The sequence below is a fragment of the Vespa velutina genome, chromosome 2 (assembly GCF_912470025.1).
Source record: "Vespa velutina chromosome 2, iVesVel2.1, whole genome shotgun sequence".
Taxonomy (NCBI): domain Eukaryota; kingdom Metazoa; phylum Arthropoda; class Insecta; order Hymenoptera; family Vespidae; genus Vespa; species Vespa velutina.
The window spans coordinates 6,880,520-6,906,478 of record NC_062189.1 but is presented as its reverse complement, the minus strand read 5'-3'; the positions used below and the strand labels follow the sequence as shown (position 1 = coordinate 6,906,478).

At 36.7% G+C, this 25,959-nt stretch overlaps 3 protein-coding genes across 19 annotated transcripts in view; 1 reads left to right on the top strand and 2 right to left on the bottom strand.

The window, feature by feature from the left end:
• The window catches only part of LOC124957662 (neurobeachin), a 193,427-nt gene that overhangs the window by 151,709 nt on the left and 15,759 nt on the right, over positions 1-25,959 (top strand). For all 15 annotated transcript variants that reach the window (XM_047514766.1, XM_047514765.1, XM_047514761.1 and 12 more), the window contains one exon: positions 25,273-25,390. In XM_047514766.1, the coding sequence (XP_047370722.1) occupies positions 25,273-25,390 (118 nt within the window). The remainder of the gene's footprint in view (positions 1-25,272; positions 25,391-25,959) is intronic.
• On the bottom strand, positions 12,278-15,147 carry LOC124957672 (protein mab-21). The gene has a single exon (XM_047514818.1). The coding sequence runs from the start codon at positions 14,003-14,005 to the stop codon at positions 12,908-12,910; it is 1,098 nt and encodes a 365-aa protein (XP_047370774.1). The 5' UTR covers positions 14,006-15,147; the 3' UTR covers positions 12,278-12,907.
• LOC124957671 (protein mab-21-like) lies at positions 15,948-18,285 on the bottom strand. Of its 3 annotated transcripts, none has more exons than XM_047514815.1 (2): positions 17,832-18,285; positions 15,948-17,585 (listed from the first exon to the last, which is right to left on the bottom strand). In XM_047514815.1, exons 1-2 carry the CDS (start codon positions 17,892-17,894, stop codon positions 16,503-16,505), a joined length of 1,146 nt encoding a protein of 381 aa, XP_047370771.1. In that variant the 5' UTR covers positions 17,895-18,285; the 3' UTR covers positions 15,948-16,502. The 3 variants fall into 3 exon arrangements, with proteins under 3 accessions (XP_047370771.1, XP_047370772.1, XP_047370773.1); XM_047514816.1 differs by having other exon boundaries at positions 15,948-17,607; positions 17,832-18,283; XM_047514817.1 differs by having other exon boundaries at positions 17,827-18,281.

The window sequence follows — 25,959 nt, the reverse complement described above, 5'->3', positions numbered from 1 at the left end:
TCTTTTATTTATTTATTTTTTTATTTTTTTTATTTAACAATCGAAAATCTTCGTAAACAAAGTAGGTGATGGAATATGATGTACGCTTAAGAAAGATTCAATTCGATAGTAACTTAATTACGATTGAATCCATTCATTAACCAATCGTTAGATTATGTTAGACAAGGAAGGGACAAGAAGGGGAACTTAGAAGAAAGATGAAAAACTTTTCCAACATTTGTGGGTGAGGGGGATACAGAGAGTCGAGAGTTGATCTACAAAATATAATGTGATTGTTTCCGAGCCAATGCTCGAAATGCAATGAGGGTTGACTCCAACTTTGCTCTCAGTCTCTTTCTCTCTCTCTCTCTCTCTCTCTGTCTCTCTCTCTCTCTCTCTCTCTCTCTCTCTTTCTCTCTGTTAGTGATGACTTCATTCCCATCCGATCACGACGCTTGTTCTCTACCCATTTCTGAAACCTTATATATAACGGGACGATACTAAAATTCAGATACAGGTCTTGTCAGTGACGATTATTGACGTCACTACCGCTTTGAACGTAACTCCATACAAATTTCCATAAAAACTTTTGAGAGATCGAAGTAATATTTCGTTTGCTTTTTTTTTTTTTTTTAATTTTATTTAACTAAACATACTATACATATATGAACGCAAACTTTTTTTATAATAACTAATAACCATTAATAATACAATATTAATAAGTTTCCCTTTGTATCTGGATCGTCTTGTAAACTTTTAATCGAAAAAAATGATCTCGTTTATCTTTTGGAAAAATCTAAAAATTTTCATCCTACCGGAAGTCGAACTATATGAGTACCGTTGATCGGAAAAAGAGAAACCCTTTTGGTACTGGTGGCTAAAGCTGTAAGGAGAAAGCAGAAGCAAAAAAAAAAATAGGTAGGAACAAGAGAGAGGTTCGCGATCGGCAAGAACAAAGCTCGCGAGATAGGCCTCGGTCGCCATTGTTCTGCGCCTGTTTGCGTTCGTTTGTGTCCCGGCGCAAATGTCCGACGCTTTGTGCCGTTCGATGTTCTCGCCATGGACCAAACCCAGCTTCTCTTTCCCTCTCTTCGCCAACTGCGGGGAAAGGATTACCCGAGAAATCCTTTAATAGCATTGTTGGACATTTGAATAACACGAAATACGATATGAGATCGGCTCTAGAAAGAGGCCTCCCCCTTCTTTCTCCTTTTTCTCTCTCTTTTTCTATCTCGAGCTTAGTCGAACGGGGTTCCGTAGATATAAGGTTACGGTCCTATTCCAAACCACCCTCTGTTTCTTTTCCCTTTTTTCCTTCTTTCTTTTTCCCTCTCTCTCTCCCTCTCTCTCTCTCTCTCTTTATTTATCTATCTATCTATCTATCTATCTATCTATCTATCTATCTATCTATCTATCTCTAGTCAGCCCGGATTAATCGTTGGCAACTCGTCGAAATTCACTAAGCGAAAACATTCTATCCGAGCACGACAAGGTTTCATCGTACCGATCTTAAAACATCTTTAGAAACAACTTGAAACAGCTCGATTGAATCATCCTGGCGTTAATTACGAAACGACGTTAATGAATATCTTGTAACTATCGAAAAATAAATCGCTTTCACGTTAATCGCATTCACAGTGGCTATATCATGAATCAGAACTGGCGTTGATCTTTAACAGAGTGAATCGGAGAACTTGAGATTCATCTTAATGCTCATTCACGCGACGAATTGGCACGCGTACAATCGATTCTAAACGCTCGTCTTTACATTTTGCATTCTCAAACAGGTTGCTAAGAGCATCAATCAGTCACACTCTCTCTCTTTCTCTCTCTCTCTCTCTCTCTCTCTTTCTCTCTTTCTCTCTTTCTCTCTCTCTCTCTCTCTCTCTCTCTCTCTCTCTCTCTCTCTCTCTCTCTCTCTCTTTCACTCCTTTTACTCATTCCAATTACCATATTAACATTTCGCTATCTTATTGCTATTGTCCGTACGTATTCGCGTTTATACTCGTTCCAAGAATAATCATTGAAATGATCGGTCCGCGAATCTTCTTCGTCTTTTCAAGCGAGAAATACAGGACGGTGCGATTAAATTAGCCGTTACTAAATGTTGCTATTAAGTACATATGTCCGATTGGATTAGAGAAGAGAGTAGGTTGAAAAGGAGAGGATGAGACGGGAGGAGAAGACGAAGGAATAATCATCGCGTTTTCGTGGGCTCGGGCCAAATGATACGAGAAACGAGCAAGAAGACGAGAACGAATTATTACGGAGAAGGTCGAAGACGTTAACGTCGCCGTCGCACGTGAGCGACTACTGGTCATTCCATCTCTTCTCTTTTTCTTTCTCTTTCTCTTTCTCTTTCACTTTATCTTTCTCTTTCTCTCATTCTAGAGACACTGATATTTCTCTCGAAAAAAAACGTCTCCACACATAAACCGAACACTTTAAACGTAGACTGGCTAAAGCGAGAACGTTGGTCCACTTAGTATTCACGACATCATGGCATGCGAGAAACAAGCTACGAATACCGCGACGTGAACACCTTTTCTTTCCTCCTCCTCCTTCTCCTCCTCTTTTTTTCTTCTTCTCCTCCTCTTCTTTCTCCTCCTTCTCTTTATATCCGTAAAAGTTTATTTTTATCAGTTACGAGAGAGGCGAGCGACCGATGAGATAATTTTTTTCCTTCTATAGATATAATCTCTCCGCCGAATGATTTCAATTTCACGATTCTGTAGACGATCGTATTGACAAAATGGAGGGATGATAAAAAGATTAAATAAGTTATATGATACACTATATAACTTCAATCATTAAAATCATTTACATGTTTCTATGTGTTTCTTATGATAAGTTGGTTGTACGTTGAAAATATTATAAACTTATCTACTAACGTCTTGCTGTTAATAATTAATTATTCATCGATTCAAAATTATCTTCAAAAGTATATTTCGAGGATCATCGAAGGAATCTATAGATTTTATAAATATATTCTTCGACTTTTAGTCTTTGGGCAAAATTTCTTTTTTTTTTTTTTTGTTTCTCAATGCATAAGTCTTCGATACTTGTTAGAATACTTTTCTCCTCGAACAAATATAAATACAATCTCGCGATTGAACGATGTCGAGAGGAGTACTTGATAAATCAATCGAAAGCACGAGAATTTCGATACTCTTCGTAAATCAGATCATTTATCATCGAATTTATCATCGCGTTAATTCGTAGATCTACGAATTATACGAGTAATTCATTCTTTCTTTTTTCTTTTTTGCTTTTTGTTTTGCAGTAGAGTATGTGTATTAGAAAAAAAAACTTAACTATCGATTTGTCTCTGACGACCGGGGAAAGATCGTTGGTTCGTAGTTACCGGTAAGTAAATCGTTCGTAAGACGGCGACGCGTTTCTAACGACCAACCAACCAGTAGATATAACATAGCGCATAACTATGCACATTGCTTGCTCACAAAGAAAGGAACAAACGTTTACGGGGTAGCATTAGAGCTCCGGCTTCGATGTTCCTTAGACGTGGTAGCAAAGCGCTTTGCTCGTATAGTGAAATAGCTACGGGCTGCGTCTTTGAAGTTACGAGCGTAAACAGACGATATATACTAGTTGGACTTGAAGAAAAGAAAGCTTTTCGTCTGGTGGAGACGAGTAACCGGAAAAAGAGAAAGAATAAAGAAGAAGAAGAAGAAGAAAAAGAAACAAGAAAAAGTGAGAGAAAGAGAGAAAGAGAGAGAGAGAGAGAGAGAGAGAGAAAAAATTGTTTTCTTGGGGCGATGTAAAAGAAGTCGGAAGAGCGAAAAAAGAAGAAAAGTTGGAAAAAAGGTCTCTCTAACGTATCGTAGCTCGCAACGATAATTCAAGCAAAAGGATGCATCTATCCTGCTACTCCAGAAATAAACGCCGTTGTCGTTGTTTTTCGCCTTGCCTTCCACCTCCGCTCTACAACGTTCCCATCGCGACGAGCTCGTACGATGTTTGTGCGTTCGATCTCCCTAGAGAGAAACTGGATGACTACCGATTTTCCCTTCTCGACGCTTGCTCATGAAACAGCAGCAGCAGCATCCCCTTGTAATTCGTTCGTATAGATAGCCCTTGTATTCCTTCGAAAATTTTCGGGACATAAATCTCCGTAGTAATGTTTGTGCCTTTGTTGGTGCCGCCCACGTTACCCACGAATTAATCGAATTTCAAGTTTGATATCTGAGATATTACATCTCCGCGATTTTTCAAGATAGATATTTTTTTTCGATCGGGATTCATCTTTATTGAACTATACTATATATTTAATAATTCATGGTAAAATTGATTGATAATCTTTTTATATAAGAGAACTAAAGACTGAAATAAGATCGTAGCTTTCAAATTAAGCCAATTTATTCGAATGTATTTAAATTTTCTTACTTTTGTTTGTAGATATTAGCAAAACGGTATGATATTATTTATAGGTAAAGTATGTTCGTGAGTATTATGATTTTGTTATATACGTTAAGTAATTTGTCCATCATGCGACGAAATTAGAGACGTTTGAAGTGGCAAGACTCGTTAATAATCGTCTCCCTCTGGACTGATAAATTATATTGCGCCTGCACTTAAGCCGTCCTTTACCCCTTTCAATGGTAATAGTATCACGAAGGTCGGTAGGCGATTCAATTTGTTTTCCTGAAGCTAGTAGCAACGCTTTAAAATCGCTCCCATCCTGTCTCTGGAGATCGATATTATTATTTATTTATTTATTTCTCTCTCTCTCTCTCTCTCTCTCTCTCTCTCTCTCTCTCTCTCTTATATTTTAAGAAACATCTAGACGATATCTATCGTTTTGAAACCTTGTCCATATTTGTTTGAAAGTTGTTTCAGGTGAAATATCGAAGCCGAAACTTTCGTAAGAACTTAGTCATAGGGAAGCAACATTTTTTTCCTACCCAGCGATCGTTTATATCAATCAAAAATTTTCTGGATATTACGATCATAAATTATACGAGCGGGATAAAATGATTACGTACTTCTTAAAATTGCGATGCCACGTGCCAATACAGGCTTACATATTTCTTAAACGTCACTTGATACTCTCTTGTATTATAATTCGATTGCTTTTTCTTATTTAAGAAAACTATTGTTGTCGATTATACGTAGATCATGCTCGCATAAATTTCAATAACTGCTAAATGTAGAAAGTTCGTGGCCTTCGGAAAAAATATCTTACAAATCGACTACGATTTTAATCTTCAACGTTTTCTTATTCTCCTTCTCTTATTTCCGGCAGAAGAAACGAGCAGTGAAAAACGATGGACAACACGTTCTAGACTGTGTATAGTATTAGAGAACGTTTAGCACATTTAACGTAAAGTACTCCCTCGGTCTGCCGCTTGATTTACCACGCCAGATTTTAACGCATTTGCTGTTATCTATACATGTGTGTGTGTGTATATATATATATATATATATATACTTAAATACTGGACCGAATCGAAAGCGTCTCCAAATTTCTCTTTCTTCCTCTCTCTTTCTCCCTCTCTCTTTCTCCTTCTCTCTTTCTCCCTCTCTCTACCTCTTTCTTTCTCTCTTTCTTCCTTGAACAAGAAAAAAAAAAGGATAGAAAGAACAAAGAGAGCCGCCTGTACAGTTGCCTTCCGTCTCTGTTAGAATTGGATGCATTTAAAAAGGCGAAGATCTCTTCTGCAGAAAGAAAGAAAGAGACGAGAGTGGTCCATGGAAGACGTTAACCAGATCACCGGATGTCCATGACACTTTTCTCACCCACTCGAAATCGTTATCCACGCCATTGGGTGAACACGCGAGTCAGGCCATAAAAGATCCCGCCAGAAGATCCGCTTTCCTACTTCACTTCTCTTATCCAATAGCCCACATTAATTTCGCATTCTCCAAAAGTAGTAATAAGAGGAATATCGGCTCTCTTGAGCAAATAAAAGTTTTAGAAAGAGAGGAGATGAGAGAGAAGGTATTCTTGTTTCTTCGTAAATACCGTCTCGATTCTTTTTAATCGTTAAAGGAAATCGCGACGTAAAGTAGGCAAGACTACGAGTATGGTGAGTATGAGATAAGAGTCTTACGAGATTACAGTTTCGTGTAACACATCACGAACCCGATAATTCTATCTTCTGTTTTCTTCTTATTGGGTATCTTCGGAATAATTAAAATTCTCTTCGAAAATTTTAAAAACATGAGAAAATAATTTGTCTGAAGTAATAATTTAAATTGAGTTATACCTAGATATGTTTATTCGTTCCTATATTTATTTCTAATAAAAATGAAGAGATAAGAACTTTTTTTCTTCGTCCTCTCCGACAGGTTGTTTCGAAGGTCCTCGTATAGCTTCTCAAAACTACCCCTTGATCGCTCTACGCGACACCCCTTATTCGTTCTCTCATCAATGTTTCATATCAACATGCAATGACCTAACAGAGTCCCACGGCGGCGATACACTAAGTGGTTTTGCTCATAAAGCTGTAACGGCTCGTAGGATAATGCCGACGGTAAGTGGAGTCTTCTCAGACTTTGGGTACGGCGAGGAACGGAGGGTGGGTTTCAACGTCGCGGACGACGACGAGAGCGCACATGTGACCCCGAAAAAGAGACGAGCCCTCGAAACATTTCCGGACAATCTGTATCTATCATTTTAATACTTATCGTCGTCTTTGTCTTTTTTAATTTTTTTTTTTCTATTTTCTTTATAAATTTGAAATAATAATGTAAAATCAAATTACGCGATTCGAAGTAAAAAATTTTCGTTGATAATATTTTCAATATGATACTCCGTTTATTCACTATTATTGATTAGATCATTACATAAGTGCAATCTGATCAATCGTATGATTACATATAATAATGCAAACGTATTATATTTCATTAGAATTAATTTCTTGGAAATACGATGAAATAAAAGTCGTCTACTTCAAAGAAGTTTTAAAGATTTGACAAGAAATATCGATTGCTTCGATGGTATCTGTCATGGTATCGTCTTCTTCCGCTTTAAGATCATCACGAAATAGATTTTTATATGATGATATAAATTCAATGATCGCCGGTAAAGCTCGCACTGTTTATTTTAAATTTATTCGCATCTGCTACCGACATTCTCTCGTTAATCACGAGTAAAGTCAAGTATAAGAATCTCGCGACGATATCTCGATGAGATATACATTTCTTGTGTTGTGCAATCGTTTTGGTATGCGGGACGCGATAAAGGAAAGGCGCGTAATTTCTGGCGTATTCGTTCTTCGCGATAAGAATTTAAATCTCCTGCGACGTTCCTCTTCTTTCTTTTCTCACGTTTCTATGGGTTTCATTTAAGAGAACGAGTTATGCTTAGAAAATGGATTCTTTTTTATATCCCATCCTTTTTAAAAAATTATATCGACGAAATTCAATATTTCGTATAGAAATGGAAGTGGGGGAGAGAGAGATAGATAGAGAGAGATAGATAGAGAGAGATAGAGAGAGAGAGAGAGAGAGAGAGAGAGAAAGAGAGATAGAGAAACAGATGTATCATATACCTACTTGTTGCATTGATGCAAACATAAGAAGAAAAAACGAAAGGTTGAGTATCATGGAGAATTCGATAAGTGCACTAAGAACTCACGAGATAACGGTGTAACTTTACGAGCGTGATATTGATAAAATTAATGTCGTGAATGTGGGTATATTTTTTTGTCTTTTTTCTTTTTTCTTTTTTCCTTTTTTTTTTTTTTTTTTCTTTTTATGTGAAAAGACCAGTAGAGGTTATATTGCGAATTTTTACGAGAGGATAAAAGAACGTAAGGTGTACGAAAAATCACGTCAAACATTTCTATTGACGGGGTTTTCTTTTCGTTCCTTTTTCTTTTTTTCTTTCATGAAGAATACGATCGTGAAATTCAATAAAAAAGAAAAAAAGAAGAAAGAAAAAAAATGATTTATAATAATGCAGGATAAAAAGCATCGGAAATTTATAAAATATGAGGTATTTATATGACCGTCGCCAAAATTTACAAGACCCACGTAAGTCCGGTGGAAAAGTATTCGTGTTATTTTTACAATCCTTCCTTCCATGATTCTTTACCACGTCGTGCCAGTATGATTTTATCGAAGTTTGCATACGAAAAGAAATGAAAAAGTTTTACGGAAAGTGGTAGATATAGACATCGTCTGGACTTAATTTAATTTTTTTTTTTTTTTTTTATCTTTTTCTGTTCCTTTTTTTTCTCTTCTTTTTTTCTTCTTGTTTCTTTTTAACTTGTTTATTTGTGTCTCTAACTGAAAGAAAGAAAGAAAGAAAGAAGACACGAATTCTGTTCATACCTAATATAGATATTTTTTTTTATTTGTTTTCTTTTATTTAAGTCATTAAAAAGTACGATTGGGAAGGTCACGTTTCTTAATATTGCCAGTATAAAACATCAAAGAGCGTAACACAAGTACTTCCGTCGATATCGATTGTGACGATCTTTGTCGAGCGTGTCCTCGTGCTCGCTCATTGTCGACGCTCGTCGTATACGCAAAACGCGCGTGCATATCGCGAGTTTGCGTGTCTGCTGCTGCGCTCGTAAGAAGAAAAGAGAGAAAAAGAATGAAATAACAGAGTAGATAGAGCGAGAGAGAGAGAGGAAGAGAGAGAGAGAGAGAGAGAGAGTAGAAAGATGCATGGCCAGATAAAAGAAGGGTCTTCGGTTTTATTAAAGTATTTTCATAATGTAGAACATTTGGCAGGTAAATAGTCAAATACTTACCTATTTGAAAAACATTGTCCAAAAAATTCCGTCTTACAGTCAATCGTGATATTTTTATTATTTTGTCTTTTCTTTTTTTTCTGTTTTCTCTCTCTCTCTCTCTCTCTCTCTCTCTCTCTCTCTCTCTCTATACGAAGAGAAACGCAAGTGCGAGAGTAAAATGTATTATTAAAGAAAGTCATTTGAAGAGTTCTATTAGTTATAAAGACAATGCAGATTGTACCGATCCTTGTTAGAATAAATTAAGTACCGAAGAGCGTTAGGAAAGTGAGAGACTATTAATGATCGTGTCGTTCCTTGAAGTAAGAAACCAAAAGTTAGCTTTGAGAACTCGCTCGAAGTAGGTACGGAAGATAAGGAGGATGGCTTTGGAAGCGAGGCTGCAAGAAGGCTGCAACGAGCCTCGAGTTCGCCCGTGCGTGCATTCCTGTCCGGTTTTCTTTCCCCTCACTTCACTCTCCTCTCTCTCTGTCTCTCTCTCTCTCTCTCTTTTTCTTTCTCTTTCTCTTCTTCTCTTTTTTTCTTTCTCTTTCTCTCTCTCTTCTCCGTCGCCACCACCGTCGTCCACCCCCCACCCCCGTGTGCCTTTTGTCTTATTATTTTGTCGGCGCTCGGCCAGCAGGTATATCTCTCTCTCCTTCCACGCGGCACTCCTCTCGCTTGGTTGCGATCCCCGCATATAAACATCGCGGCTTTATCTGAGCGTTTTATAGTGGAGGTCCTGGCAACCGACGAGGACCAGCTGAGATCACCCTAAAGAAGGAACGTGGAGGAAAGAGATGGAATGAGCCGGCACGAACCCGACTATCTCTCTCTCTCTCTCTTTCTCTCTTTCTCTTTCTCTCTTACGTCCTACGCTCGTCTTCTTCTTCGTCTTCTTCTTCAATATCTTCGTTTTCATCTTCTTCTCCTCTTTCCTCCGACTTCTTCGTCTATTCTGCCCTTCCTTCGTCATCCGCTTCCTGATCTTCTTCTTATTCTTCTTCTTTTTTTTTTATTTCTCTCTTCCTAGTTTTTGTCCCTTTTCTTTTTTTCTTCTATTTCATTTTGTCGTTTCGTAGCGACACGATTCAAGTTTCAGGACCACTCGATGCGTCGATACGGTGGATCCTTGTTGCCGGTTATTCGAAAAATCGTCGTCGTGGGGAAAAAGGAGAATGATTCCTCTTCGTTTGCATACTTCTCTCTCTTTCTTTCTCTAGACCCTTTACCTTCGTTCTTCTCGCTCTCACCTACTTATGATTCGTTAAAAATTCCGCTTCTCTTCGTCCGATGATCGGGTTTTCTACCGCGAGATAGCGAACGAACATGTTGTATCGGCAAAATTCGTATTTTCTGAAATACCTGCACCTTCATTCGATAGCTCCTCGAGACATTTTAAGGAATCGTCTTATCTCTTTCGCGATTAACCGATGATACGATGAAGCGAGGAGTGTATTTCCTAATAGGTGATTTTCTTAGTTTCTTATCCGTGAAACATCCTATCGCGGCATGTCTCAATTCGAACCTAAATTATTACATTCAAATAATATTCGAAAGAATAAAGAAGGAAAAAAATTCGAAAAGTTCGAAGATGCTCGTAGATAGGATAAAATATTATTATTGAGTAGGATATTTTATCGATAGATTGCTAAATAAAGATTGAAATAATAATTTCACAAAATGGATCGATACAATAGGTAATAAAATATCAATCAGTAGAAATTTTATATTATGATCGGTAATATTCATTTTATAACTATAGATCAAACGATTAAATAATATGAGATCGTTTTAATCATTCAACTACCTAGAAATTATGCGAACTATACGAGGTATTAATAACTTATTCTAATCAACTTTTTATGAACGTGCGTATCTATAATAAATAACTTACAGTTTATTCTTTATTGCTTCTGTTTTTCTATGGTGTTAGAAATAATGTCTGACAACTACTTAGTAACAAATTATGCAATATCGATTATGCGAATGATCTAAAATCTATATAGTTTATCAGCGTTAATAGTAATTATATGTTTCTTTTTTGCTTTTATATCAAATGGGTAATTCTGTATTTCTTAATCAACTTCTAAATTTCAATTCTCACGGGAATGTCCTTAGATAAGTTTATTATTTTCTTCTTCTTTTTTTTTACAAGGTTTATTCGTTCTTAGAATGAAATATATTGAGCGATAAAAAAAAAAAAGAAGAAAAAGAAAGAAAAAAAACAAAGAACATGAACTATTTCCAAGAACTGTTATCTTTCGTACACATATTTTATGACAAAGATATAAACTCATTTTCAAACTAACGACCCTGGTCACGCTATTTATTTTTCGATCTCTTGAATATCGCGCACGTTATCTACCATTTAACTTTATCAAACGAATTTTCGTATAGATAGAATTGGCGTTTATTTCTGTAAATAATTTCGTACGGAAACTTTGGAGTACTCCGTAAGTTTACTCATTCGCACTTGATAGTAAGTGGAAGATTATTTGAAATTTCTGTGATGCACGAAGATAAACATGATTATTAGTAATATTGCTTGAAACGCTGCCAGTTTCACGCTCGTTTCTGTCAGTCAGAGTTGTACCATTACATTCGATATGCGTTTTAGAATCGATCGTGTCGACAAAGCTTGAAAATATTTCATTTAAACTCATTTCTAACACATACGATGTTACTTCTCATTAAACATTCTATTATTAGATGGATTTTCATTATCATATGTTTTTTTATCTCATTCGGTTAATAATCAATGAAGAAAAATTAAATATTATATTTTTTAAACTTCAACGTAATACGATGAAATTGTTTTTTAAATGTAAATGTATAATAATATATGTAAATTTTTAATTCTCGCGGATAGAATTAAAATTCTTATAAAAAAAAAAAAAAAAAAAAAAAACAAAAAAAAAAGGGGAAAATAATTAAAATATTCTATAGGTATTATATCTAAGTAATTATAATACATGATGTGAAACTAGTTCTTGACTATACTTATGGGTAAGTACTGACGTGAAATGTAAGAATTTTACAATTTGCATAATGTTCATGATAAGTAAAGATAACCGCATTTGAAGATTATAATGATACTTGTTCGAAACTAATTTTTCATATTAACATTTATATCATGAAACAGGGACAAACTTTTTGAACTTAGAACACGTTACGATAAATTTCTAATCAACTTATCTTTATGTATGGTGTATATAAGTAGGTAAACGCGCTTTTGAAATTGTAACAATGATGCGTAAAAGGAAAGAACGCTGCTGGAAAAAAGAAACGACAAAGTAGAAAATTCTCTCCTTTATATTCGTATTCATAGACGTTTTAAAAATCGAAGAAAGGACAAAAAAGTGTGAGTGAGCATAAAATTTATGAGACCTAACTCGCACTCCACGGGCCAGCTCGTTCATCGAACGAAACGTTTAACGATCTTACCAACAACGATCGAGAAATTTACGAGGCTTTGATTTTCGGAGAACGATCGTTAGGATAGAAAAAAAGAAAGAAAGAAAAAAAAAAGAGAAGATAAGAGAAGAGTAGGAATGGTTTCGTGATGTTTGATCGAAGAAAACGCGTCGAAGGTTTCGTATAAATAGGTACTGTATTTTACATTTCGTTACACAGTTTAATAAATATTTTTCAAATATTATTTACATAGCGGCGGGAAACAAGACAGTCGATGAAAAACGATTAACCCTTTGTGTCGTCTAACAATTTGACAGCATGAAAATTCGTCGTATTTTCTATTTTCTTTTTCATCAATAGACACACTCATTTTCACTGTCCTATTGAGTTTCTTATAGATCATGATCGCGAACGATAAAGGGTCAATCCGCGTTTCTTTTTAAAGAGACGAGAAAACGCGATCCATCTGAGCGACGGCAGCTTCTCCGCTCGAGTAGATAAAAGAGGAAGTAAGTACGTTGAAAGGAAAGGAACGAATTACTTTTTTAAAATAGAACGTCAACGTAGACAATTATGGCACTAATTCGTACGCGCGAGCCGTTCGTCGCACGATCACAAAAATCACTGGATACATTTTTATTTCTTTTCCGTTTATCGTTGATATCTCCAAAAGATGAGAACGCTAAGTGAATAAGAAACTAGCGTTCAATTTCGATTCGAGGAATCAATCGATCGTTTTAACATTGTATTTACGATCGAACACTTTTTCTTGTTTTTCTCTTTTTCTTTTCTTTTCTTTTTGTAAACTAGAGCTTCTCCAATGCTCGGCTATTCGTTAGTAATTCTCTTGTTAGTCTCCAGACTTGTTTAGCTGCGTTCTCTAAGCCACTAGGTGATTTCCCTTTGAAGAGATCAAGGTTAGGTAGGAAGTAATGCGGACATCTTCGACATTGGAGACAGGAAATAAGTTGTAAGAAAATGCCATTGATCCGATCGCCTAAACAGGCCTCATCCCATTCGGCCTCATGAGGATGCTTTTCACATTCGTAAAGTAACAATGTCTTCATGTGATAACTGGTGACAGGATTGCCGGGTAAATCAAGGTGTCGATCCCTAAGGGTCTTAAGAATACTCAAACATCGTTTTCTGCTAGCACCTTGGAGTAATCGATTCTCAGCATCGATGAAGGACAACGCCCAGGCATCGCCCTCCATGGCCGACTGTTTTCCCTGAAGTCCGATACATTCCTTCGAGAGCATATCGAAACCCTCTGCTTTAACTTCCGCGACGATATTTGGATGCGGCCATGGTATATGTGCGATTGGCCAATGGGAGGCCGATCTTGGCCAGAGTCCGGCGCACTTAAACGCGGGCGTGATTTGTACGATATATCTCTCGCGTATCCGTAACTTAACTTCCGTTGTGTCTGCAATCATTTTGACCGAGTCCCTGTAGGCACACTTGTCGCAAGCTTGGGCAACCAACGTTTGAAACCTCGATCGAATCTTTCTGGCAGATAGATATCCGCTTGCCGTAATGAACTCTACCCAAAGTGACATCGATCTCTTTCTACCGTCGCTGAGTTTCAACACCGCACATCCAGGCAACGTACCGTCATCGACGAAGTTTAATACACCCATTTGATTGAGATAGATGACGATTTCGAATTCAGTAGGTGAGATCACATCTAAACCATCGAATCGACCGTTGTAATCCGTAAGAGAAGAGATGAAACGTGGCTCCTGTACTTCGACTTCTTTAAGTACATCCTGTACAACCCTGCAAACTTCCTGAATCGTTTTTGCCACTTGACTCTTCCTACCCATTACGCGTTCTCCGAAGTACTTGTTGATCTGGTAAACCATCTTCGACTGAGCAGCCAGCATCTCAGCCGGCACCAACATCTTTGCACCGGGACCGGCCTGACTCGGTCCGGGCTCCTTCCCAGAAATCCTTTAAGAAGCCCCGGAGGGCTTCTCCGTTTTTTCCAATGAATTCGATCACCGCATTCTTAAATTTAATCCCGTCTCTTTCCTATTCTCGGTGTTATCTTTTATCAAAAGAAATTCAATCGGGCGGGACACATGATCGTCCAGGTTTTTTTTTTTTTTTTGTTTTGTTTCGTTCCAAAAAATCCTCCTTTTTATCTTTTACTCTCTTAATCTTTTTTTTCTTTTTCTTTCCCTTTTTATCTCACGAACAAACGATTTTTCGCAACCTTTTGCGTTTTTCGAATATTTCTTATCGGAGACACGAACGATCCAAGAAAAGGAGACGAACGAGGGTCTCCGTGCAGGAGCAGATTGTCGACTGCGCCGCTTTTCACCTTCGTAGATCCAATCGTCCTTCCCTGCTTGGAGTTGGAGGCGTGTCGACTTTCTCGCGTGATCGTCCTTCATGATTTGGTAACGCCTCCGGTTAGCGATAATTCGACCAATCCTCGGTTAGCTCGACCACCATAGGGCGGAGAGTTCCGACGTCGACGCGAAACAATCGATCCGACTTTCCGACCACGCCAAGACTCACCAACACTATTATACTCATCTGCCTATAGTATAGTATAGTATGCTTATTTACTTACTTACTTACTTACTTATGGATGTCTAATTAACTTACGTATTGGAATGGGCTAACCTCTCTACTATCCAAAAACTTAACCTCCCAATTCTTACACTTTATCATGGTTTTTCATCCCTGATTTGGCTATATCAATTGTAATTTCAATTCCGTCGTTTTTATTTTTCTTCGATTTAATTTCCATCGATTTTGTACTTTTCGTTTTTTACTTTTTCTTTTCCGAGCCTAAAATTATTGAAAGCATCGCCGTTTTTTAATCATCTCTCTTTAAGAGATTGATTCATTAGATCGTCCATGGGAAAGTCCATTCAATAGTCATGCTATATGGGTGCGGCTTGACAAAGAGCTATGTGTTAACCTGAAATGAACTGAAATATCTTGGACGGATAATTAAGAGGATTAATGATTCTCGTACCTTGTTGAATGAATTTCCTCGAATAATCATTTTTCATTCGGTTAATCACTTTTCGCAGAGACTTTTAATTTGTGGATTTTAAAGAAACGATTGTATTTGTTTCAAAAAGGAAAAAGAACGCAAAATGAATGTTAATTTTAATTTTAAATAAAACACTGCAAAAGTTTAAAAGTTTTTTTTTTTTTTTACAATGATAGAACCAATAAAGTGAAATTCGATGAAAAATAATAGGCAAGGATAATATTATTGCAGTAAAATGTAAAATTATTTACAAAACAAATAAAACTTATTTAGAAACGAAGGACATATATTAAAGGACAATAATTAATAAGTGTTAATCATTATGGTAATTAAGTTGTTATATTATTTGGAAACGATGTATCGATGGATGTAAGAACGGTAGCGATCGAGTGGCAGTATTTGATGAATTTGACACGCGCGGCGAAGCACGAAAATTATCCGACGGGAGTTTAAACAGCGTCGTTCGAGCATCGATGATGGTAGGAAGAGAAACGTTAGGATAGAATTAAGATAGGATGCCGACGTAATAAAATGCAAAAGGGGGTAATAAAAATGATAGTCGCTGTTATGCCGAACATCGAGTCGTTTTCTCGAAAGTACTCGATAACTACATATTATAGAGACAATAATCGTTACCTAGATTATGCTCGAGCATGATAAATAAGTCGTTAAAGTATCATTGATTCCATCACAGTTGTTTGTCGATTATAGAAAGACACGTCTCATTTTGTTCTTTTTTTTCTTTCTTTCTTTCTTTTTTTTCTTTTTTTTTTTTTTTTTTTTTTTTTTACATCGAGATAAATGCATTTATTATGTACATTGTCATCTTATAATTTTAATAGCGATTCGATTAGGTATATTAATAATAAATATCGTTTAAATAATATCAAAAATTATTTACATGTAACGATGCGCAATGAAATCGCAGTTCTTTCTTTTGCCGTAAGCTCGCTTCTATAAATGTTTATAAATGTTTTTGATTTTATTTTTTTTAAGATTGAAACAGACAGAATTACAATACGCTTTCTGTCGATGGATAATAGATGTATATAGGGGAATAATAGATTTATATAAGAAAGTAGGATTTTTTCACGAAATATGTGAAATCCCGAATGTTCATTCTTCGTCCTTTAAACCGAACATTCAGCTGATTAAACGAAAAGCATTACGTGAAGTGGCAAGTGAAGAACTTTCGATACGTTTCAAATCAAATATGCTTCATATTTAAAGTAAATAACAGAGAATTAATTGTAACCTTATTGCGCGAAATGATGCGGCGAATTAAAGGGAGGCTTTTATCCCAAGAACAGTTCATTAATGCACACTTGTCTTTTCTTTTATCTTTAATCAAGTATCACGAAAGATATGTTGCGTCTAAGGAAAGATCGCTAAAGTTTTTCGAGGGCACGGCTGTTGGTCAACAATTCTCTGGTCAGTCTCCAAACTTGTTTAGCGGCGTTCTCCAAACCGCTGGGTGATTTTCCTTTGAACAAGTCGAGGTTCGGTAGAAAATAATGAGGACATCTTCGGCATTGGAGACAGGAAATGAGTTGCAAGAATATGCCGTTCATTCGATCGGCCAAACAAGCCTCATCCCATTCAGCTTCGAGAGGATGTTTCTCGCACTCATAAAGGAGTAAGGTCTTCATGTGATAACTCGTTACAGGATTGCCAGGAAGATCGAGATGTCGATCTCTAAGAGTTTTGAGAATGCTCAAACATTTGCGTCGGCAGCCACCCTGCAATAGTCTGGTCTCGGCTTCGGTAAAACTTAATACCCAGGCGTCTCCTTCCATCGCCGATTGTTTCCCTTGCAAAGCAACGCTTTCCTTTGATAAAAGATCGAAACCCTCGGTTTTGACTTCTGCGACGAGATTAGGATGAGGCCAGGGAATATGGGGTATCGGCCAATGAGCCGCTGATCTCGGCCATACGCCGGAACACTTGAATGCCGGCGTGATTTGAACAACATATCTCTCTCGAATACGTAGCTTTACCTCGGTAGTATCGGCTATCATTTTAACGGAATCTCGATAAGTACACTTGTCACAGGCCTGGGCCACTAAGGTCTGAAATCTCGATCGGATCTTTCTCGCGGACAAGTAACCGCTCGCGGTGATGAATTCTACCCAAAGAGACATGGACCTTTTGCGGCCGTCGCTAAGCTTTAAAACAGCGCAACCCGGCAGGGTGCCATCGTCGACGAAGTTGAAGACGCCCATTTGATTCAGGTATAGCACAACCTCAAATTCCCCCGGTGAAATCACTTCTAGACCCTCGTAACGACCGTTGCACTCGGTCAGTGAGGATATGAAACGTGGCTCTTGTACCTCTACTTCCTTTAACACATCCTGCACGACCTTACAAACTTCCCTTATCGTCTTCTGTACTTGTCCCATACGTGCTTGCACGCGTTCTCCGTAATACTTGTTGATTTGATAGAGCATCTTCGACTGAGCCGCCATCATTTCCTGCGGCACCAACATCTTTTCACTTACGAGAGCGAAGAATGGTGGTGACAAAAGAGGAGGGAAAGAAAAAAAGAGAGAGAATTCGATGATTCGAATATAAAAAAAAAAACAAACAAAAACAAAAAAAAAAACAAAAAGAAAAAGGAAACAGAAGAAGAAGAAGAAGAAGAAGAAGAAGAAGAAGAAGAAGAAGAAGAAGAAGAAGAAGAAAATTTTGATTCTCCCTTTCTTTCTTCAGCACCTCACCGAACCCTTCTGTCTTCTCGTTCTGCTCATCCCGTGGAAGATCGAGATTGTTCTCGCGTTCATCCTGATCGAAATGTCCTCCTTCGATATAAAAACACACTTGATGCGTTTTCGTTCAAGAATCTCCTTTGCTCGCTTTGGCTATGATATTACGAGAAAAAGTGGCAGGTGCTCTCTCGTCCGCGCGTACGACGTTCCTCGACGGCGGCGACTCGAATCGTACCGCGCGCGCGATCGCGCCGAGCACCGCGCGCGCTCGCTCCCTCGCTTACTCGTTCACGGTTAAAGAAGACAGATAAACAGACAGAGAGAGAGAGAGAGAGAGAGAGAGAGAGAGAGAATGAGAGGGCGCGAGAGAGAGAGAGGAAAGGTTCGTTTTCGACGCGCCACAACACGCCGGCTTCGAGCTCGATCCGCCTTTGCAACTTCGGCCAGTCCCGCCTTTCGAGTCGACGCGCGCCTCAACGCGAGATTCGAGCGTGCGCCTCTGCTCTCTCTCTCGCCACGCCTATCCTCTATACTTCCTCAGTCCATTACACCCCTTTACCGCACGTCTTCGCTCGACTCGACTTACCCGACTCACCCGACTCACCCTCTTCCTCCTATATCCTCACCGCCATGTCCATTGAACTAGCGTTCACTGGTTATTTATTTATTTATTTATTCATTTATTAATTAATTTATTCATTTATTTATTTATTCATTTATTTATTTATTCATTAGTTCGCTCGTTCGTCCGTTCGTTCATTCATTTATTCATTCATTCATTCATTCATTCATTTATCCATTCATCGGAGCCAACGTGATGAAACAGTTTGCCTATTTCTATTCTATTAAAAACATAAATACGCTTCTAAGTAATCGATGCTTTTCGAGTTTTATCTTTTCCCGTCGATTGCTTTCCTCTATTTCGAAAATATTTATATTAGATTTTTCCTTCAGGTAAAAAAAGCAGGTGCGCTCTTACTACTTTGGGAAACAGCTTGCACGCGGAGATTTTTTCCTTTTAGATCACAATCGTGAATAGTAGGTACCCTGTTGTCGGTATGACAAAGAATATATATTTGTTTGATAATATAGCGCTGAGATATTAGATATTTTTTCGAGAGTATAGATCAGTTTAGTTTTTTAGATTAACTTCATTGTTAAGTCTTTCGAGTTAGAGTAATAGTTTTTGGAAGATGTCTTAAGTTTATATCATTCTCTTTCTCTCTCTCTTTCTCTCTCTCTCTTTTTTTCTCTCTCTCTCTATTCCTTTCTTTTACTTGTAGGAGATTGCACTCGTTAGGTCGCGTTCATACAAGGAGTAATCGAATAAAGCTCGAGAATCCAATCTACTCGGAGTCAGAATGGTAGATTGGTAACAGTCTCGACACTCCCTGCTTTGCTCTCTCTCTCGACTAATGCGACTTGATTCATGAGCCGTGCTACTATGTTCGTATTCCAAATTTTCCCTCTCTCTCTCTCACTCTCTCTCTATCTCTCTTTTTCTTTGTCTCTCTCTATCTCTCTTGTTGCTGGATAGTCGAGGGGTCAAACGCTCTGTTACATCAGCGCTCGCATTAAGGCAGGACCCGAGGGTTGCCTTGAGCACCCCTAAATGTGCCTTTCATCATCCCATTCCGACTTAATTCGTTTATCATCTGAATTATTTGTACACCCCCGCAAGAGACAGTGCTCAATTTCTTAACGTTACCGTATGGCAAAAACAATTCTTCACAATTATTTCTACGAGCTTGGGAGATCGTTCAAAATGTTTTTTGTACGTTTCAGAACAGAAATTCGATAAAATTTCGAAGAATTACGTTGATAGCTTTATTCGTACATATGTCATAGATTATATTTACTTGATCAAAATAATAAATTGTATAATGAACGATATCGAAAATTTCATCTTTTCAAAAGAATATTTACCCCATCGATAGATCTTTCTATTTACTACTGTATCTATTATTTACGGTATTATTGTATCAGTAGAATCTACCGAATATCTTGATCTTCATCGGGGATTTTTCTATCCGAGATCTTCGAAAGTAGGTATCGTTTCTCAAAAAGAGCAGCCGTGACGAAAGGTTGTTTGTTGGAAATGCTTCTTTTATCCTGAAAAAAGTTTGCAGGTATATGGCAAACTTTTGGTTTCCAGTTACATTGGAAAATCTCTATATTTTTCATTCTTCAGGGGTTTCTCTCCTAAGAGTCTCTATACGAACGAGAGAAACAATATAGAGCATCTTCGATGAGGAAAAGAAAGAGGGAAATAAAAAAGGCGGGAGGGTAGCAGAGTCCGTCTTGTAAATCAACTCGAACGAACGTACTCGAATAATCCCAAATAATCCCCTACTCGGTCGTTGAGCTCTGCCAGCCGGCAAAGCCAGTGGATGGTTTCGATGCTGATGTTCGGAGTACTTATTTCACGGTACGCCCGTTAAATGATACGAAAAAAGAAATCCTTACAAATTGCGATCTCTTGATCCATTCGAATTGCCTTGCGTATCGTGATTCTTATTATTTCTTCTTATCTAAACTTCTCGAATGATCGAACCTTCACATAAGTATTCAATTTATCTCATCATAAAATAACACTTTATTTGTTATTTTTTTATTAAAAAAAAAAAAAAAAAAAAGAAAAAAATAATTAGGGTCATACCTACATCTTACCGTTTATGTTCGAATTTCGTAAATTGTTTTGGAATATATCGTTTTATAATTACCTTCTACGAACCATATTATTTCCTATCCCGTTATTAGAATTAACATACGGTTTCCATACATCTGTTGCCGGAAATAGATCGCATTATGTACTATTTTATTTTGTTCCACGGTAACTTGGAAAAACTGACACGAATTAACGAAATAGAAAATATGCTGTTTTGTTTTTGGATTGTTAATACGATTGTTACTTTATTCGATCGGTATTACATAAACAAGTACATATACAAGTACATACTTTTAAAATCTTTAAAATCATTTCGATTCGAAATAATAATTCGTTTTATTTATTAATAAAATGGGATAAAAAATGTATCGTTTCAATCATATCCTGGAACTAATAAAATTTGGTCTCTTTCATTTCTTGGATGGCGTAATGCGTTATCTCGAATGAGAAACGAGAAGGTAATAAAGGTATGAGAACACGCACGTGGCAAACATATTTCATTGAGATCGACGCGATGGCTCCCGAATGTTTTGTGCATTAGTTGGCTCGTTTCTTCAAGGTAAACGACTCTGTACTTTTTTTTGTCACGATGCGCCTATCAACCTTCACATTTTGAATCTAAATTTAATATCTAGAGGAAGAATTTTCTTCGACTGTATCAATTAATTTAATTTTAATTTAATCATTTAAATATAAAATTTAAAAGATTAACGATTTAGAAATTTATATTAAAATTCATTCGCAATGAAATATTAAAAATTCTTTACAACATAATAAATTTGCAATAGGATGACGAAATGGAAAAAGATATTTTTTTTTTCCAAATATAAACAATACCTTAAACTACTACTACTATTTATCACACGTTGCTCCATTTAGAAAGATCATCGCTTCAATATCCGACCACACGGGAGTATCGTGATTTCGAGTAGTTAGCACTCGAAGAAATCGAGAGGGTGCTCGAAAGAAGAAAAGAGAGCGGTTGGAGAAGGGTAAGAGGGGGTGGGAACAGGGTATGGTCCCTCTATTATTGTCCAGCACTTAATCTGTTTGTTGTACACACCGGTAGAGGACTGCTAAGTGGTTCCCCATTCTATGGGGTCTTCTATGGTGGTGCATAGAGGCGAGAGCAAAGAGAGAGAGAGAGAAAGAGAGAGAGAGAGAGAGAGAAAGAGAGAAAAAGAAGCGCTGTAGTGAGAAGCAGCAAGGGGCCACGTCTCTTGCGAACGTGACACATGTTGTTACATCACGTCACCCATTGTCATCGCGCGCGAGCACCAGAGTACCGCTGAGCCAAGCATGGTTTTGCTCGATGATAGACGAGCTGCTACATGGGGAGCACTAATCGCGTACCACTTGACACCTCAAAAGGAACTTCTTTCTTAAACGCTTCGAGCTCTTTTTGAACGGTTACATTTTCGAATGCGCAAACGATAGGTTTTTTTTCCTTTTTCTTTTTTTTATCCGTTCATTTACGGATACATTTATGTCTTCCTTTATCGTTTATATTATTCGTGTTAATCTATAACGATATAGGATAAAAAAATCTGAGATTTTCTAATTAAAATTCATTTTCTATTTTATTCAATATTTATTCATGCGTTATGTTTCTTACTCCCTTTCGAGATTCAAAGAGAACGTCATGTTCGCTTTGAATTATCCTGACATAGGTATATTTGTACGCGGATAAATTTTATTAATCATCGTCGTATCTTGACGTCACTCAGCTCTCCTTTCTCGTGAACGTAAAGTCACAAAGATGGGAAATCTAATTGCTTCGTTCTCTTCGTAGCAATAAGAAATGCATATGTCCGTTTCGTGAGTTTTATACTGATGTTCAAAAAGACATTTAAACTTATTTTAAGTTCGTTTATTGTCATGTCATTGACTTAAACTCATTTGCCACGCTTGACATTTTTCAACGAGTGAAATGAAATATTTTTAATTAGTATTGTCAATTAGAATTCACATAAAAAAAATCTTTGTTCTTTATGACTATTGTTCTTTGTTTTCTTTTTTTTTTTTTTTGGCTCTATTTTTCTCCCTACTAACGTGATTTATCTATATATCCCGTAGTTCAGGTATCTAAATAATAAATGCCATGGCACGATTCGGCCCTTATCAATTTTTCCCAGTGTTTGCAATGCATTGAAAACGCGCACGCGCATTCTCAGGGGTTGGATTTGTACCTACCCTCACTCTCGATCACTCCCCATCCCAATCTTGCGCATTACGGGAAGATATCGGTGGACTCCGATAGTCCTTTGTGTATATTACAAATCGAGGATCTATGAGTAAACAGAATGATTAACTATCATCGTTCGATCATTTTGCATCTTCAGTTATATGAATATTGAAATTTCAATAATTATAAAATCTCTTCTATAATTTATTTTATTTTTGCATGTATAATTTAACGATATAAATTTTTTTTGATTTAGTGAGATTAATTCATTCATTTGAAAAATAAATAATTAATTATTCTACGTAATTATTTATCATGCAAAACATATGCTCATGCCAGTTAATCAATAATTTGGTTTCGGCGAGTATTTACTATTCTCACATCGATCTGACGTTTATGGTCCCATGAGAGATTCGAAACGGCTTACCATTCTCGTAATTGAGTTTTGACGGGCTAGGAATACGTGTAGCACCCTAATGTCATCGCTAGTAATCTTTACGTTAGTATCCGACGGACTATTGAAGATCACACAAGTACATGTTAGGATGTCCTTTTTTTCACGATCCGTTGATTCGTTTTGACGTCTATTACTTCATCCTACCGTTCGTGTCCTTACACTTTCTAAGTTCAAGAATAATGTGATGTCGTTTCGCGAGATGAAATTAGTATTCAGAAATTAACGTGAAGCAAATTATTTATTTGTTTTGCATATCCGATTTAGTTATAAAATGATAGAAAATGTTCTTGAAATTAACGAGGAATAACTTTATTAAGAATGACAATTTTCGAAACGGTATAACGTCATTAACACCTTCGAGACAAAATATTTATTTATTATATGAATATTAATAAATTGATTTAAATGCGATAAGACGAGACATTATTTCTTTTTTGTTTTTTTTTTTTTCACGATAGAATCAACGATAGAAAATATTCTTAATTAGGAAGTAACGAAGTAAGCTGATTATCTTGAGAATAATTCGATTTGCAAGGCGCGAGGATATCTCGAGCATCTTCGATGCGTCCTCGTTAAAAGGGAAAAATGGAAGGGCCTGTTAGATTACGGAACGGTAAATTGGGGATCCTCGAGGACAGGCTCTTTCAGTCTTGCGCGCGCACACACACCCTTTCTTCTTGTCTCCCTTCTCTCTTTCTCTCTCTCTCTCTCTCTCTCTCTCTCTCTCTCTCTCTCTATCTATCTATCTATCTTTCTCCCCCTCTCTCTATCTCTTTCTCTCTCTCTTTCTCTTTCCCTGTTTCTTTCTTTCCCTTTTGCCAACGGGTTGTTGTTCGCGACTCGTTCGAAGAGCGCAAGTCCGCGAGGTCCTGGGATCGATTCTCAACTCAGCAGGAGGCTCCTCCTACCACGACGGCCATCTTGCGAACGGCACTGGTCTCATTATATCACATCACACTTCACTGCATCCAGGTTACATACTTACAGTCATGCGGTTGCATACTCATTGGAATATTTTTATTTTTATTTTTTTTTTCTTTTTTTTTTTTTTTCGAAATATTACCTACCTTCTTAATATCATCCCGTTGTAATGCCATTCACAAAAATAATCTTTTGAATTTTATTATCGTAAAATCCTTGAAATAATTGAATTATTTATTTTACTGATTTCTCGTTAAAGAATTTATTCATTTATCATCAAAAGTTTTTTTTTTTTCGAGATCGATAATATGTATTTAGAAGTAAAATAATTTTTTTGTTTTTTTCTTTAACAGCCTAATTTTATTCAGAATTTATCTGAAAAATAAATTAATCTCGTCAAGAGAATATCAATGGTGCAAATTTGATTTTATCGTTTTATAATAAATCATTTTGGTATCGAAAATAAACTATTATTTTGTCGTCTATAAATTTTCTATCGACCTTGTAATTTGATCTTGGAATAGGAATAATGATTAGTTTTGTAGCTCTCGTTTATATTTATTTGTTGTATGATTTATTGTATGATACTCGAGAATACATACCTATAACTATTTTAACTGTTTGGAAAAAGTTTTATTTTAAATAAAAGTATAATATGGAGATACAGGAAATTGGTGGTCTATACAGCTCGATTTATATTTCATGTAATACCTACACTGTACACTATCGCGATAGTTTAACATATCACAATTAATAGAATTCTCTTTAAGGAGGTACTAAATAAACGGACAATTTATTTCTTTCACCATCGTTTTCTAATACGTTCATAATACACCTGCGTTGAAATTGATTAACGAATAGCTTCCGGTTGGGTTTCGAAAGATCAGTGTATAACTATCTGATACAATTATAAAAATTGTTGGGCTACGACGACAACTTCTTTACGATCAAAGTTTAATCTTATCACAGTATATTAAGCTTTATATAAAGCGATTAATATAATTGATTAATTCGTATTATCGATATACGACAGCAAAATTGAAAGACAAAGTTTCTTTCGTTAGTACAAACCCGTTATCTTTCAAATATTTTACATGTCGAAAATGACATTGAAGAAAGGTGAATTTTATTTATATTTGTTCTTTCATCCAAACAAGATAATATTTAATATAATGAATATTTATTATGATCAATGATTTATCTTTTTCTAATAATATTTTAGGTATTGAAATACTGTGACCACCTACACGGAAAATGGTACTTCTCCGAGGTCCGAGCTATCTTCTCTCGTCGTTATCTCCTACAAAACGTAGCAATCGAGATCTTCCTTGCGAGCAGAAGTGAGTATTCGAAGCAAAGAATAATTCTTTTCTTTTTTTTTTCACTCCTTTTTTCTTTTTCTTTCTTTCCTCTTTTCCCCTTCCTATCTTTTGTTATACTTTCAACGCTATATAACAGGGTCCAACGAGATCTCCGAAATGGAATCGAGAAAGAGGCGCATTCCTTTTCTTGCTCCTACCGAGTCCGTTCTGCGTTATTTCACACGCGACGCGATCTAATCCCACGACGAGTGCCGACGACGGAATTCTGGGCTCGCCGTTAGGTGTGCGACCCCTTCGCAGTTTTTACACAATAAATATCCTTACCGACCTCGTGGTATGTCTTTTTCTAAGATCGATTTATTACAAGCTCGAAGATTTCTCGGCGATTTAACAATACACCTGCTTTACGATCCAAACGAAAAAATCATTTTTTCTTTTTTTTTTTTATTTTTCTTTTTTTTTTAATTTTTATTTTATATACGTTCAATCAATCGAACGAATCTATTTCTGGGACGAAAAGGAGATCGAGTAATAAAAATAAGTGGAGTATTAAAAAAATTTTTTTTTTAATGCGATCGTAATACCTA